Source organism: Squalius cephalus (genome assembly GCF_949319135.1).
Source record: "Squalius cephalus genome assembly, chromosome: 11".
Classification (NCBI taxonomy): domain Eukaryota; kingdom Metazoa; phylum Chordata; class Actinopteri; order Cypriniformes; family Leuciscidae; genus Squalius; species Squalius cephalus.
This window is the reverse complement of record NC_137132.1, coordinates 15,601,828-15,615,606: the sequence shown is the minus strand read 5'-3', so window position 1 is coordinate 15,615,606 and position 13,779 is coordinate 15,601,828. Positions and strand designations below refer to the sequence as shown.

At 37.9% G+C, this 13,779-nt stretch overlaps 1 protein-coding gene across 4 annotated transcripts in view; it reads left to right on the top strand.

Annotated features, from left to right (window-relative positions):
* Positions 1–8,281, top strand: part of drd2a (dopamine receptor D2a) — a 42,048-nt gene extending 33,767 nt beyond the window's left edge. For all 4 annotated transcript variants that reach the window (XM_079885118.1, XM_079885119.1, XM_079885121.1 and 1 more), the window contains 4 exons: positions 293–492; positions 1,554–1,637; positions 1,974–2,322; positions 6,961–8,281. In XM_079885118.1, coding sequence (XP_079741244.1) covers positions 293–492; positions 1,554–1,637; positions 1,974–2,322; positions 6,961–7,148 — 821 coding nt within the window. In that variant the 3' untranslated portion in view covers positions 7,149–8,281. The remainder of the gene's footprint in view (positions 1–292; positions 493–1,553; positions 1,638–1,973; positions 2,323–6,960) is intronic.
* Positions 8,282–13,779: the final 5,498 nt, after the last annotated feature.

The window sequence follows — 13,779 nt, the reverse complement described above, 5'->3', positions numbered from 1 at the left end:
TGATCCTGAAAATTCAGCTTTGCATCACAGAAATAAATGATAATTTAAAGTATAATAAATTGAAAAAATAATATATCACAATATTACATTTTTTTTCTGTATTTTTGATCAAATAAATGCAGGCTTGATGAGCAGAAGAAACTTCTTTCAAAAACAAACTTTTGACCTGTACTGTATATTTATATAAAATGTGTTGAAACAAATGTACTGACTGTTTGAAAAAAATGACAAATAATGTAACAATGTTGGCATCTTCTTAACTAGCTAATTTTCATTGTATTTTCTGTTACAGACACCCATGATGATGCTCTGTGTGTTATCGCAAACCCTGCCTTTGTAGTGTACTCCTCCATCGTGTCCTTCTACGTTCCTTTCATAATAACGCTGCTAGTATACGTGCAGATCTACGTGGTACTGCGAAAGAGACGGAAACGTGTCAACACCAAACGCACATGCCCAGCAACGGACATGGATATGAGCTCGACTATAAAGGTGAGAACAGCTGCTTGATGACGAGTTGTGAAAGTTTCTACTTACTTTGCACTCTAGTATAGTTTAGTGAATTGGGATTGTTAAAAAACTGCAGTGTCAAATGAATTTCATAGTAATTCATCAGCACTGTAATTCCCATTAGCAGTGTCAGTAATGAGCAGGTGGATAGTAATGAATAGTAGTACATATTTCAGGTTGTGCATCTGTGATCATTGCTTGTCTAGAATGACCTTTTCCTTTTTTTCTGCTTCTATTGATTCTCCCGACATACTGCAAATCAATGCAGGAAATGACCACTGCTTCATAACACTGTTATTATAATACATTGTTAGTCTTTGCATTGTTTTACACAGTGCAGTGACATTCAGGCTTCTCCATGGAGTGCATGCCACAGCAGAATAAATTCAATATAGCATTATTCAAAGAAACTGATAGCTTATCTACCCATCCTAAGCTTCTTCAAGGGCATCAGTGCATTATTGAGAGCCATTTGTGTTTAGGGAGTTCTCATGCTGTGTCTTGACGGCATAAGTAAACATCGCTTCCTATCAGTGGTTTGTTGTGACTCCTCTAAAGCATTCTGATGTGAAAACAGGCTTTAGATCAACATCATGTCTTTTTCAGGAATGCTTTCATTTTGAAGTGCAAAACTCATCTGTATCCATCTATATAGCAAGTTTCTTGTTTTCAGAACACTGAACTTTTGGGTTTAGACCTAAAATGATCTTTAGATTTACCACATATCCATCCAAAACGAATGCTTTGTAGACTGAGAATGCAAAGCTTTAGCAATCATCCTTATGTCGAGCAGGTAATTTAAAATGTTAAAGGATTTGGAAACTTTTCCTGCGCATTACCTATAAACATGATCTATAAGCTGACATTTGCACACAAAAAAAATAGCAATGTAACCGAATGGATATTACTAACCTTGCAGTTGCATGCTCCTCCGATTTGTATAATTGCAAATAAATTTAAACTGAACCTGCGGCTGGACAACTAATTCCTTTCTGGTCTAAATCTGTCAAAACAGTCTGGTGTTTCTCCCATGTGTGTTTCAGAAATGCACTCACCCTGATGATGTGAAACTGTGCACTGTGATCGTCAAGTCCAGCGGGAATTTTCCTGTGAACAACAAAAACGTGGTACAGCCAATTTTAATCTTGCTTTCAAAATATCGCTCACAGGATTTTTGAGCTGCTGCTTGTTGTATCCACCAGAAGTATTGATGACAGATGACATTTGAGAAATGACAATGTGTCAGCAAATATTAAATGTTAATCTCTGCACCCACGGTTAACTTTCTATAAAGTTATATTGACTGAAACAATAAACAAGTTGTTATGAAATGAGCTGTTTGATAGAGTAAACCATTTTTGTTTTGAAGGGGATTTGTTTCTTTTTATATCAAGGCTTGATCATGTGCACTTCAGCTATACATTTAGCCAAAATGACTTATTTTTCACCTCTTTTTTTGTTAGATCTTCATAAAGGAGGTGGTAAACAATGGGGACGACATCCAAATGGATGAGATCACAAACTTAAACCCTCCGAAACAGAGGAAGCAGGATCAGTCTGCTGCAGGTCAACATCACAGCAGGCTGGTTAGCTCTAATGTAAGAGAGACTGACATATCACCCCCGTCGCCTGAAGCTGGTGTCAAACCTGAAAGAAATGGCAACACCAGCAATATCACAAAAGTGGCCAAAGCATTTGAGATCCAGGTCTCCCCCACTGGCAAAACACAGACATCGGTCAAAACTCTTAACAAACGTAAGATCTCCCAGCAGAAGGAGAAGAAGGCCACTCAGATGTTAGCCATTGTCCTTGGTAAGTGTGTGATGTTATTTGATGTTAAAATACTTTAAAAGGGACCCCTTTTTACATGATATAAGTCTCAAGTGTCCCCAGAATGTGTCTGTGAAGTTTCAGCTCAAAACAACACAGATCATTTATTATACATTTATTATACCATGTTGCCAATGCCCATTTTTGAGTGGAACCAAAAACATGCTGTAATCTGTAAATGCAAATGAGCTGCTGCTCCCCACCCGCTTTCCAGAATAGTGCTGTGCCTTTACAGTTCGTGCCTTGGATAATCTGCCAAAAACTAACAAAACGCCTGTTTGGTTTTGATTATCATCTCTATCGCGGTGACATTGTACATGAGCGGGGCTTGTTCCAATGTGAGGTGACATTGGAGTAATTTCCTGAACGGCTCATTTTGAGACAGTCGCGGTCATCCTGGGACTCTTTCCCAATTTTTTTTTTTTTGCACACTATATAGTAGGGAAGTATTTGTTTTCGGATGCAGTATCTGTTTCCGATTTATGAATGGATTTTTACCGCAATACACACACTACGGACAAATAATTATGTTAAATAACAATATAAAAATAATCTTGCACAATAGGTCCCCTTTAAAACATTTTGTCGCTGTCGGGCGGAAACCTCCTATGTCCAAATTTTGTCAAATTTCATATTTTTTCACAAATCGATGCTATTGGTCAGTCCCCACGTGGGTCTGTTATTTTTACAAATTATTAACCAATCTAAAGTGTTGCTTGAGAGCAAATCTCTTAACTCCATTGGACACTTCAGCTGTCTGAGAAGTCTCGTAACTCCACCTCTTCTTCACTCCGCGGGAGCCTCCGCGGCATTTTGTCTCATTAAGATTGAAAGTAGCAACGATTAAATCCTCGTCGAGCAACACGTATGATTTTATCTGTGTTAAACTATGATATCAGTTACTGATGTATTTTAAATATCTACTTATTACTAGGCTTATAGGCTTATTATACATGTGCATTGAAGTTTTAAAATGTATCTAAAATAATACTTGAATTGAATTCAATGTTTTGGATACCACCATTAAATTATGGTTTTTATTATTTTACTGACTCGAAGTTGGCACTGTGCATGTCAAATATACAAATAGCAAGGTTTTTATTTATGGGAGAAAAAAGGGCTGTCTACTGGCGCCAAGTAAGCCTATCTTTGGATAACTCTGTCTGTTTTTTAGACGATAACGAGTGAAGATATTTAGGTTAGATACATTTGAGTAGGCCTGTTTTGTTAAAAATCGATAGCTGTAATGCTTCAAGTGCAGAAAGGAAGCCTGTGAGCCACGAAGGTAAATTTGCGTGCAGATTAGGCTAATTTCCGCCTATTAGACAGCCTAGTCAGTTCATAGTTTTATTTTGGTATTGCATCACTCATAGCTCTTAAACGTTTAAAATAGAGTTTAGGAAGATGTATGTAACCACAATCATTAGCTTTGAATAGCTCTTAAAGCCTTGTCTCTTGTCAAAAGGCTCAACGCGACCGCAGACTTTGATGAACACTGCTGGCAGCAGCGACGTCTGTGTCCATACCGTTCTTATCAATGACAGCGTAAACTCGTATCTCCCTGCTCCCAAGTCATAAATCTTTTATCTCCGATTAAACATGATTTTGGGGAAATGTTGTGTTAATGTTGGTACACAACAGTATATGATAGCAATATAAGGTATAATACCAACTTTAACGATACAATGTTTAATAACTCAAAAAATATGCCATTATATATATATATTATAATTTCCTGAAAAATAATGTTTTTGGAGATGCGAGGATTCCGCCTGACAGCGACGATTTGTTGGTTGATTTGCTCGTAAAGTGTAAATAATTTGGCTCTGTGGCACTTTGAAAACAATGCTGTTTATTTGATCATCACCAAAGACTTTAGATATAGAAAGACGATGCACTCATATTACTTATGAATGGGAGAAAGTGCAGTAAAACTTTATTTTAAGGTGACGTTACTACATGTACTTACTATAGTAAGTAACAGTAAATTATGCATAATTGCAAGTAACTAACCCTAAACCAAACCCTAACTGTAACTCTATAGTAAGTACATGGAGTTAAGTAATATTACTCTGTACTTATTTAAGTACAATGTAACTAGGTCACCTCAAAATAAAGCATAACCGAAAGTGTAACATGCAATATGACATAAGTCACGCCTTCTAAATAAAAGAGCCAATTGCGATTGGTAAAGTCATCGCGTCACTGCAGCTGCCATTAGAAGAAACATTCAGTGTTCTGAGATGCACACTTAGGACTGTACATGCGCATTGGCTGGTCTATAGCCGGGAAAAATAAGCTTTTTTAATGCTATGCGAGCATAAGAAACAAAATTTATGAGAAAATTGTCAGATTTCAATGGTGATTTCAAATTAATCGTAAGCTTTCATTTCAAAGATGGCCGCTGAGTGAAATGACCAGCCTGACAACAGCAACACTGTCTCAGCCAATGGTGTGACTCTGTGGTTGGTACTATCTGATTGCCTAACCAATAGCAGACAGACTAAGTGTTCTGTTTTAATTTTTTGCTGTTTGGTGATACAAAGATAATGGTGCAAAAATTAGACACTTCAGTTTTAACAACACTGTTTGTTTTCATTTAACATTAAAGCTGCAGTCCGTAGTTTTTCCTCTTTGTCGCCATCTCTGTTCGAAATCTGCAATTACAGTTACTCGCGGAATTATCAACTTTACGTGGGTTGTGCCTCGGCACGGCACAGTGCGGATGAATCCAATGTTTTGAGGAGAATGTGCGGCTGTCAGTCGCCGCGCCGGTGTGGATACTTTCATTCAGAATCGCATATTCTACTTTTTGGAAGCATGACCAACATAAGAATTTTCACCGGAAAATGTCATATGAACAAGTAAGTAACATCCACTTTTGTCCTGACCAACTAAGGGAAAAAAAGCATTGCAGTAAATCGCGCTGATTAAATCTAACGATCGTTTATCATATCACGTCAAACCGTGCAAATTATACTTTGTTCTCAAATTGTTATTTTTAACAAACATCAGCATTGAGTGACTACATTTAATGCCCTTCCGATATTTATCCTGGTTTTCGCATGGGCCCAGTTGCAGTCTCTTTTTTTCTGTAGCCACTCAGAAGTCCGAACAAAGTCTTTTGCATTTTACAACGGGTGAATCTCCAGTTGTCATTGGTGATTGTCGTTTGAACCTTTCTGGATCCACCATCAAATTGATAAGTTTAATTATATCAATTGCTGTGAGAAAAGGCTATAAATCTCCACCTCCAACATCCTCACACGCAATATAGCCTACTAGCCGAGACACAGATGTGACGTAATGACGCAAAGACATGCTTGAATTTCCTGCGGAAATCCACCAGTACCACTGGAATTAAAAACATTATTACAAGCTTACCGTTTTGAATCGAGCTAAGGCAAGCAGATAGTTTTGAACACTGGCTGGTTATGTTTTTGCTCAAAAAATTATTTTGGATAATTTTTAATCCAAAAAAGTTACGGATTGCAGCTTTAAGTAAGACATGGCATTTCATCTTCCATTTGTTTTAGTGAGCTGCACAATACTACATGACATTAAAAAAATGTCTCTGGGAGTCACGTGACGCAAGATGGCGGAGTAGTTGTGTTTCTGCCGAGCTGCTGTGGAGCCCTTTGATTTTTAACTCTTTCAGTCTTTCGTTGCTGACACAAGGTATGTCAGAGAAAAGATCGAAATTACTGACTCCCGCGCATACGCCTGAAATTACGAATGTATCATTAAACGCTGGCGAAATGGATGCGCTAGCTAAACGTATCACCTCGGAAGTACTCGCAGGAGTGGACAAAGCACTCGAAAACAAAATTAGTCCATTGATGGAGAAACTCTCCGTGGTGACGGCACATTTTACTGAGGTTGAAGGCCGTGTCGCTGGAGCTGAGACACACATATGAACGATGGAAGACACCGTTGCCAGAGACAACGCAGATCTGGTCAAGATGAAGGTGACTCTTGAGGCAGCTCTTGACAAAATAGATGACTTGGAAAACAGAAGCAGGAGATGCAACATCAGAATAATACCCGATTATCAATTGCTACCCGAGGGCGAGGAAGCCACTAACCCCGTTCTGTTTTTAAAATTATGGCTGTCCAATTTGCTGAATATCGACGTTAAGCCTGGCCAGATTAAAATAGAACGCGTGCACCGTGATACTGAAGCTCCACAATTTTCAGGATAAAGTCAGCATTTTACAGGCTGTTCGAGCTGCCGGAAACAACCTGCCTGCCTCTACGGTTAAATTACTTTAAAATCGGGTCAATGTTTTTCAAAAAGGATCCGAAGGTTTTGCTCCTAAGCCAGTTTGACTTTGTGTGGAAACAAGACTTTGATATGTATTTTAACAGACTTCCAAGGCAAGGGTAACAAGTAAGGGATACAGATGTTTCACTTGTATGTTTGACTTGTGGTGTGCTTCCTCCCTTTGTTCTTTTCTATTTATTTGTTTTGAATAATCCCTGTAATGCAAAAAAAAAAAAAAAAAAAAAAAAACTTGTCTCTGCTAAACCCCTGAATGAAACTGTTTATATATAAAGCACAGTTTCTTAACATTGCCCACCCAAATATTTTCTTCAACATCTTTTTTTCTTTATTTTCAGGTGTATTTATCATCTGCTGGCTGCCGTTCTTCATCACACACATTGTGAACACTTACTGGCAAGTCCCTCCTGAACTTTACACTGCCTTTACGTGGTTGGGCTACGTGAACAGTGCAGTCAATCCCATCATATACACCACTTTCAACATTGAGTTTCGCAAAGCTTTTATTAAGATTCTACACTGTTGAGAGAGAACTCGCTTCAATGGAGCAGAAGGGATGGAAATAATACCTCATCTGCAGTGGACACACTGTAAAACATTATTTAAAGAATCAAAATCAGATCCCATGCGGACTATGGCCTGGGGGCGATATCGCTTGCATTTCATTGAGATTATAACTAAAGGAATGTATATAAATTGTCTGTATTATAAAAATGATTTTGTTCCAAGATCATATCGCCCAAAAAAGAGAAGAAAAATGCATATAAAATCCCTGAGGGAGATGGGGCTTTTTAAGCAGTCTCTTCAGCACAGACAAATATTGTTGTTTGGAATACAACTTCAAGCAATGCCTTTGCTTATCTGTTTGTCAGTATTATTTTTTTGATTTGATTATTTGCTCAGAAACTAAATGCAGCTACAGTAGGTGGAAATGTTAAATCATGGTAGGACATGCAGTACTGCGATACAAACAGATGCTTTGTAGTAGCCAATAGGCCATGCGTTGCATGGAGGTTGTAATTTTTTTCTGTTGAAAAGCTTATTGATGCCAGTCATGTCTGCAACGTTATGTCCCACATTTAGAATATGTTTGTTAGATGTTCTCTCAGCAACTAACAGCAGGCAGAAACCTTAATACATTCAGCCAGGTCATACTGTAATTTCTGTACAAATATCAAAGCATTTGTGCCATGCCTACAGCAAAGTGGATTTAACATTTAAAAAAAAGCTAAGTATATAATTTCAGTAAAATGCTGAGATTTTCAAACATAACAACCTTGACCGTCGTTTGTCAACGTTCCCGACGGAAGCATTAACCATTTCGGTTCCTTTTTTGTCTTGGTGGAAGATAAGATAATACTGACGGAGTAAAAGGGGAGAATAAGGATGAACTGCATGCAGTCCCTGACGATTGGTTTGTGTGGATTGACGAGAGCATCAGCCAAATGTGTCAGCAAAATGAGTGTAAATTTAATTTAAGGTTCCATTTGACTATTTATTATGTTTATATACGTAGCTTTTCATGCTTGATATGACACACCTTGAATGTGATGGGCCTGCCGTTGCAATGTAATGCATGTTCTCATGAGATGTATGTTGCACAGTTATATAGGCTTATATGAATAAAGTAATTGTGCCCTGGCGGTTTACCGTATCATGACAGATGTTTTAGTGATATGAAGCTACAATATCTGCTATCCATCGTAAACCTTGCGAGAGCTTTGGGGAAAGACTTTCCTGTGAACTTTATGGAGTAAAGCTTAAAACACTGGAGCTTAAACGAAGTTCCTCTCTGGCCTGAGGGTTGACTCAAATGATGTGGCACAGAACATTTGATATGAATGCATGTTCTGTGGACAACACGATGACATTAGCCCCATGGCAGCCATCTGTGGACACAGCTGATGATCAACACACTGCTTTTTGTTGGTTATACACACACCACTACACTGCTAAACTTTGTGTGGTCCAGAACTTCAGATGTGCATTTTGAATTCAAAATCCCTGGAAACAATGTTAAAGTCCAAAGCTCTTAATCAGCCCACATCCACCCTGAGCCGTGACGTCGATATACAGCAGAAAGAGAAAAATATCCATTGCATTCTTTCAAATGCCTCCACAAAGCCTTCTGAATGGCTGTCAATGGAGAAACATTACGGTCCAGTTACAGCATTTCTCCACTTTTCTCCACTTTCCACTTTTAAATTCTTGTAAAATCTTCATTTAAAAAAAGTTAAATTATTTACTAATATGTTGGCATTAAGTGTAATCTTATAACAATAAATGTAGGCTATCACAAAGTAAACTTCAATGTGTAAGGTAAAGGGACATGTTATAAATGATCATCCTGCATTGATTGTGAAAAACAAATCACTGTCAGAACTCCCAGGGTCATCCGTATAGACTTACATTGAAGCCCTTAAAATGAGATTAAATCTGTGGTGCTTGACCCTCAACGACGGGGTGTAGGGCACTAATCAATCATTGCACATTTCAAAATAAAATCTGCCAAGAACATTTTTCACCACTTGCTTGCATTCCAATCACAAATGCGGATGGATGTGGACGTGCAGTAAATGAAGTCTGTGAATAATGATTTTGCTCTGACAAATGAGAAACACTTGAGCAAAGTAAACCCCACTCTTGACTTTTTCAATAGACATAGATTAAGAACTTAAAATTCTTCATGCCTCATTAGCTGACTAAATTACCTGTGAAAAATAGCGTCAGCTTGGTAAATTGCTCTAAATATTCCTGGAAGAAAACCACGACATTCCGTGTAAGAAACGTCATGAATCTGGACAGTTTCTAATTAACAAAATTGCTCATTTGATACCCTGCAATCAGGTCTACTTTTCTTGCGAGTCAATGGAGAACAAATGCAAAGACAGGTTTCATCATTAGACGAGGCATTCAACAGCCCTTGATTGCTGTCGGCACTTAACAAGAAAGGGGTCGTGGATGGGAAATTAAGTCATTTTGGAAATGTGAAAGGTGACAAAGTGACAAGGGAGGAAAGGAAACATTTACGAATCATTTAAGCTATTCTAAAAGAGCTAAAAATTTAACCATTGTGTGTCCTTATGTACATTTTTGTCTTTTTCAGTTTTTATGTATTTATTTATTTTTGTATAATTTTCCCAACTGCAAAAAAATTGGATGGGGAGGGTGGAATTTTGAGTGCAAGTTTGAGAGGTGGCGCCCTGCCAAATCTCGCGAGAATCACGACTTGCTTTACGGCACGACGTTACATACATCAACAGCATATGAAGCAGCCTCTATGCAAGACATTAGCACGCATTTCAGACGTGAATCATGGCAGAGTCCAAGAAGAAAGCGAAGAAAGCGCGGTCGGAAGAGTCAAGGAAAAGTAAACGACGTCTCTGCGCGAGTGGTATTTACGACAGTAACGTTAAATACAAGTACTCCACAGCGACTCTAGGGGTCGCTGTTTGAGAAAAACGGAAACTGCATAGTGTGCCTTTAATAGGCTTTCATTCTGTTGGCAAGACTTCAAAATTAAAAATTGTATTATTTTTTCCAGATGGTGCCATTTTCTCAGGTACTCAAATACTCACTTTAATCCTGTTTTCTGCTTCTGCATATTATAGAGCCAATTAGATAAATTATGCAATGATAATTGCGTGGGTTTGTTGGTCTGGATGTCAGAGTGTGGTTTGTATGTGGTTTGTGTGTGTGGGGGCGTGTGTAATATTTGAGAGAGAAAAACTCTACCGAAAATCACAAATCCAACCACTGTGGGCACCAGTGGAGCTTTGCTGGCATCTAATGGGGAAAATTTGGTGCTTCGCCCAAAAAAATAATCTTACTGAAAGCTCATTTTTTGAGATATCAACCTCACGTTTGGAACACAACTTGTTTAGATTTATGACTTTGATTTTCTAGCAGTTTTTTGAGTTCAACATGTTTTATTAATTATATATTTTATATAAAATAATTATCATAATCATTTTCATATTATCATACATTTTTAAAAACTTAAACCTCCATAACCCAGCCAAGGGCTTTCTTTAAAATGAGACCAAATTTACATCTGTGCTCCAAAGCCTCAAATTTTTATGACAGTTTTTTTTATATGGACCTCAGAGAAACTTTTTATTGATGCACAAGGGTTAAAACGTAGTCGTTCACTTTACTAATTCAAGCTTGTACAGCATGGACTAATTTGTCTCTTCAAGTCATCTTTTGGATTTAAATCTTTGGGCTGCTGGAGATGTTGGGCTGAGAATGAGTTCTGAAGGCAAGAAGAGAGAGAGAGAGAGAGAGAGAGAGAGAGAGAGAGAGAGAGAGAGAGAGAGAGAGAGAGAGAAGGAGGGAGTGTGTGATGGCTCCCAAAGCGCTGAAGCTATAATCACTTGCTTGGCACAGTAACCCCCACTCCTATGAGCCCAACTAAAGAGAATTAAGCTGGACCAGCTGAGCCACAGGCAGGTGCTGTGTTTGTTTTTCTGATGTGTTAATAAGAGTGCTCATGCTGCCTACTGGACCATACGCCACACACCTCACCCAGTCAAACTACACAGCGCTGATTCATTTAACAGGGCAATGCTGTCAGGAATTGCAAATAGAAGTCATTTGTCCACACAATTATGTAATCATTTGAGGAAATAGCATTGAACCGATCCCTTCGGCTCAAAGTAAAACCTTATGATTTGAAGGGATTTTTTGATTGACTAGAGCCACCACATTTACATTCATTTCTAAGTAAACACATTTCTACTAAAGCGCTTTACAGGAAACTAGGTTAAATGTAATTACTTCAGTAGGGTAGGATGGGAAGATGCCCCCGTAAGAATACTGTCCATTTACTTTTAAATTGTAACATATTGAGATATAAGTTTAACTGATGATGCATCAAGCCAATGAGTTAAGGAAAGATTTGCTAATCATTGCACAAAATGTGATGCCCCACTATAGTAGCCCATTTTAATGTGTCCACAAATCGTCATTAACAAATAGGGGGGAAAAAACTTGTACAAAAAATATTCAGCATAATACAGTGTCACAAATTTTTTTAGAGACACTAAATCTCACAAATGTTAATATTCAGATAAAATTACAAAAATAAGTTGAACTTCTTGTAGCCATTCGTTAAATGTGTTGAGTTGTGATTTTTGTGCCATGATCTACTGGTCAAGAGGAAAAAAATGAATGGGGGTCATATACCCTTTTCTGCTACAAACTGATTACAATATTAAAGTCCTATAATAATAGAGTCATTTATAAAATACGTTTAGAAATATGTATGAATCTTTTTTTTTGTGTGTGTGTGTGATTTTTTGTCACATTGTGATTCGTTATTTAAAGCTTGTTTGAGCAAGTTTTTTTTTTTTAAACGTACAAATCACAAAACAGTTTTGGAATAGATAAAGGTCCATTTCCACCTGAAAACAATTACATAGTTCTGGTATGAAACCAAGCGGCAACATTCTAATCTGAAAAATGAAGCCTACCCTGAAGTGCGAAAAACTGCAATACATCAAAAATCCGCTAGGGGCAGGTCCCAAAAGGTAGCAAATGTTCATAGACCCCCATGTTAAAATGTCCGTTTTCACAGCATAAATTCATGTTTTTACAGGTTGGTCCCATGGACTTTTATTGTATTTTTCGATAGCTTCCGAGTGCCTGACAACTGTGAGGGGGGTGAATTTTTTTCTAACTCGTTAGTTTAGATCGTATTTAAATATAAAATGTATGACAAATAAGGGCGTGGTAAACTTTGATTGACAGCTTGATAACGAGCATAGGCTGCGCTGCGCCGAGTGGAATTCCTGAAATTTGACGTCTCGGCCATGATCTGACACAACACATCATACCACCTCTGTATCCTTTCTGAACATTAGGATTTCCAAGATTTTCCAATATGGCGCCGCCCATACCCCCCATAAACGGCCTCAAAACTGTTCTTCAGAAAGTCTATGGGTGACGTCACAGACGCTTTGTCCATATTTTTTACAGTCTATGCATGAAACTCATGAAATGGTGCAGGCTGATAGGTCTTTAACTTATTGGTAGCGATCATGTCGTTATCTACATAGCACAGTTGATTGGTTGCTGTTGCATCAGCAGCCAATGAGCTTGCTGCTCAAATTCAAATACTTGGCATTGTTTGCTGTTAACGATCTGTAGCGTGCTTTCAGAACCCCAAACAGTCTGCAGAAAGTACATGGCAATCGCCATGTGACAGGGTGATATATAACATTTTAGAAAGACATTTCTTTTTGACATTTTGTTTGAAGTTGCATTTAAAATACACACCAGAGAGAGCAAATTAGGTTGGCCATGACACTTCTGACAGTAAGCCAGCCCTCTGGATGTGATAAATGTCAAAAACAATATTTTGACTGTGGCAAATACGGTATGAGCAGCTGATGGACTGACCTGAATGGAAGAATTTTTCGATTTAGAGGAATTCCATCAAATTTTGTATACACTCAGGCAGATGCAACCAGTTCAGAGTGAATTACAATAATTTATTGAATTGATATCAGATCTGGGGGAAAACGTGGATGAAAAGTGATTGTCATTATTTTGTCCAGCATGTGACAAGATCAGTGAAGGACAATTGGTTGTCTAGGGAAAACTCTTTGGTGATCCAAACATCAGGAAGTGAGTGATTAAGGTGTGTACAGTCTTGTCAAGGTTCAGTTTAAGGTAAAGAGAAGGCATCCATGTTGTCCATGTCACAATGACAAACTCCATCTAAAACTCCCATATTATTAACATGGCTTTGTCATGAAATTTGACATTAACCTCATTCTATCATACTTCATTGTTGAATAAACAACAGTGCCACAAAATCTGACAATACGCACATCTCTGAGGAATTCTGAGTCATATATACAGAAGTTCTTTATCTTTCGCAAAGCATTCACAAAGCCAGTTTCAATCAACATGACGAATAATCTGTAAACCATTATTTCATACTACCACAACATTTGGGAATGAACCCTGCATCAGCATCTTTCACCACTACACTCCCAAAAAGGTGATTCAGAGGTTGTTTGGATGACGGATGGTATTAGGTAGAAGAAAAACCTTCTTTTGGATCTATCAATAAAAATGTTCTGAACTGCCCGGTTCTTGGCAACAACAAAAAAATCTTTAATATAATATGAAGCAAGTGTTTATTTTCC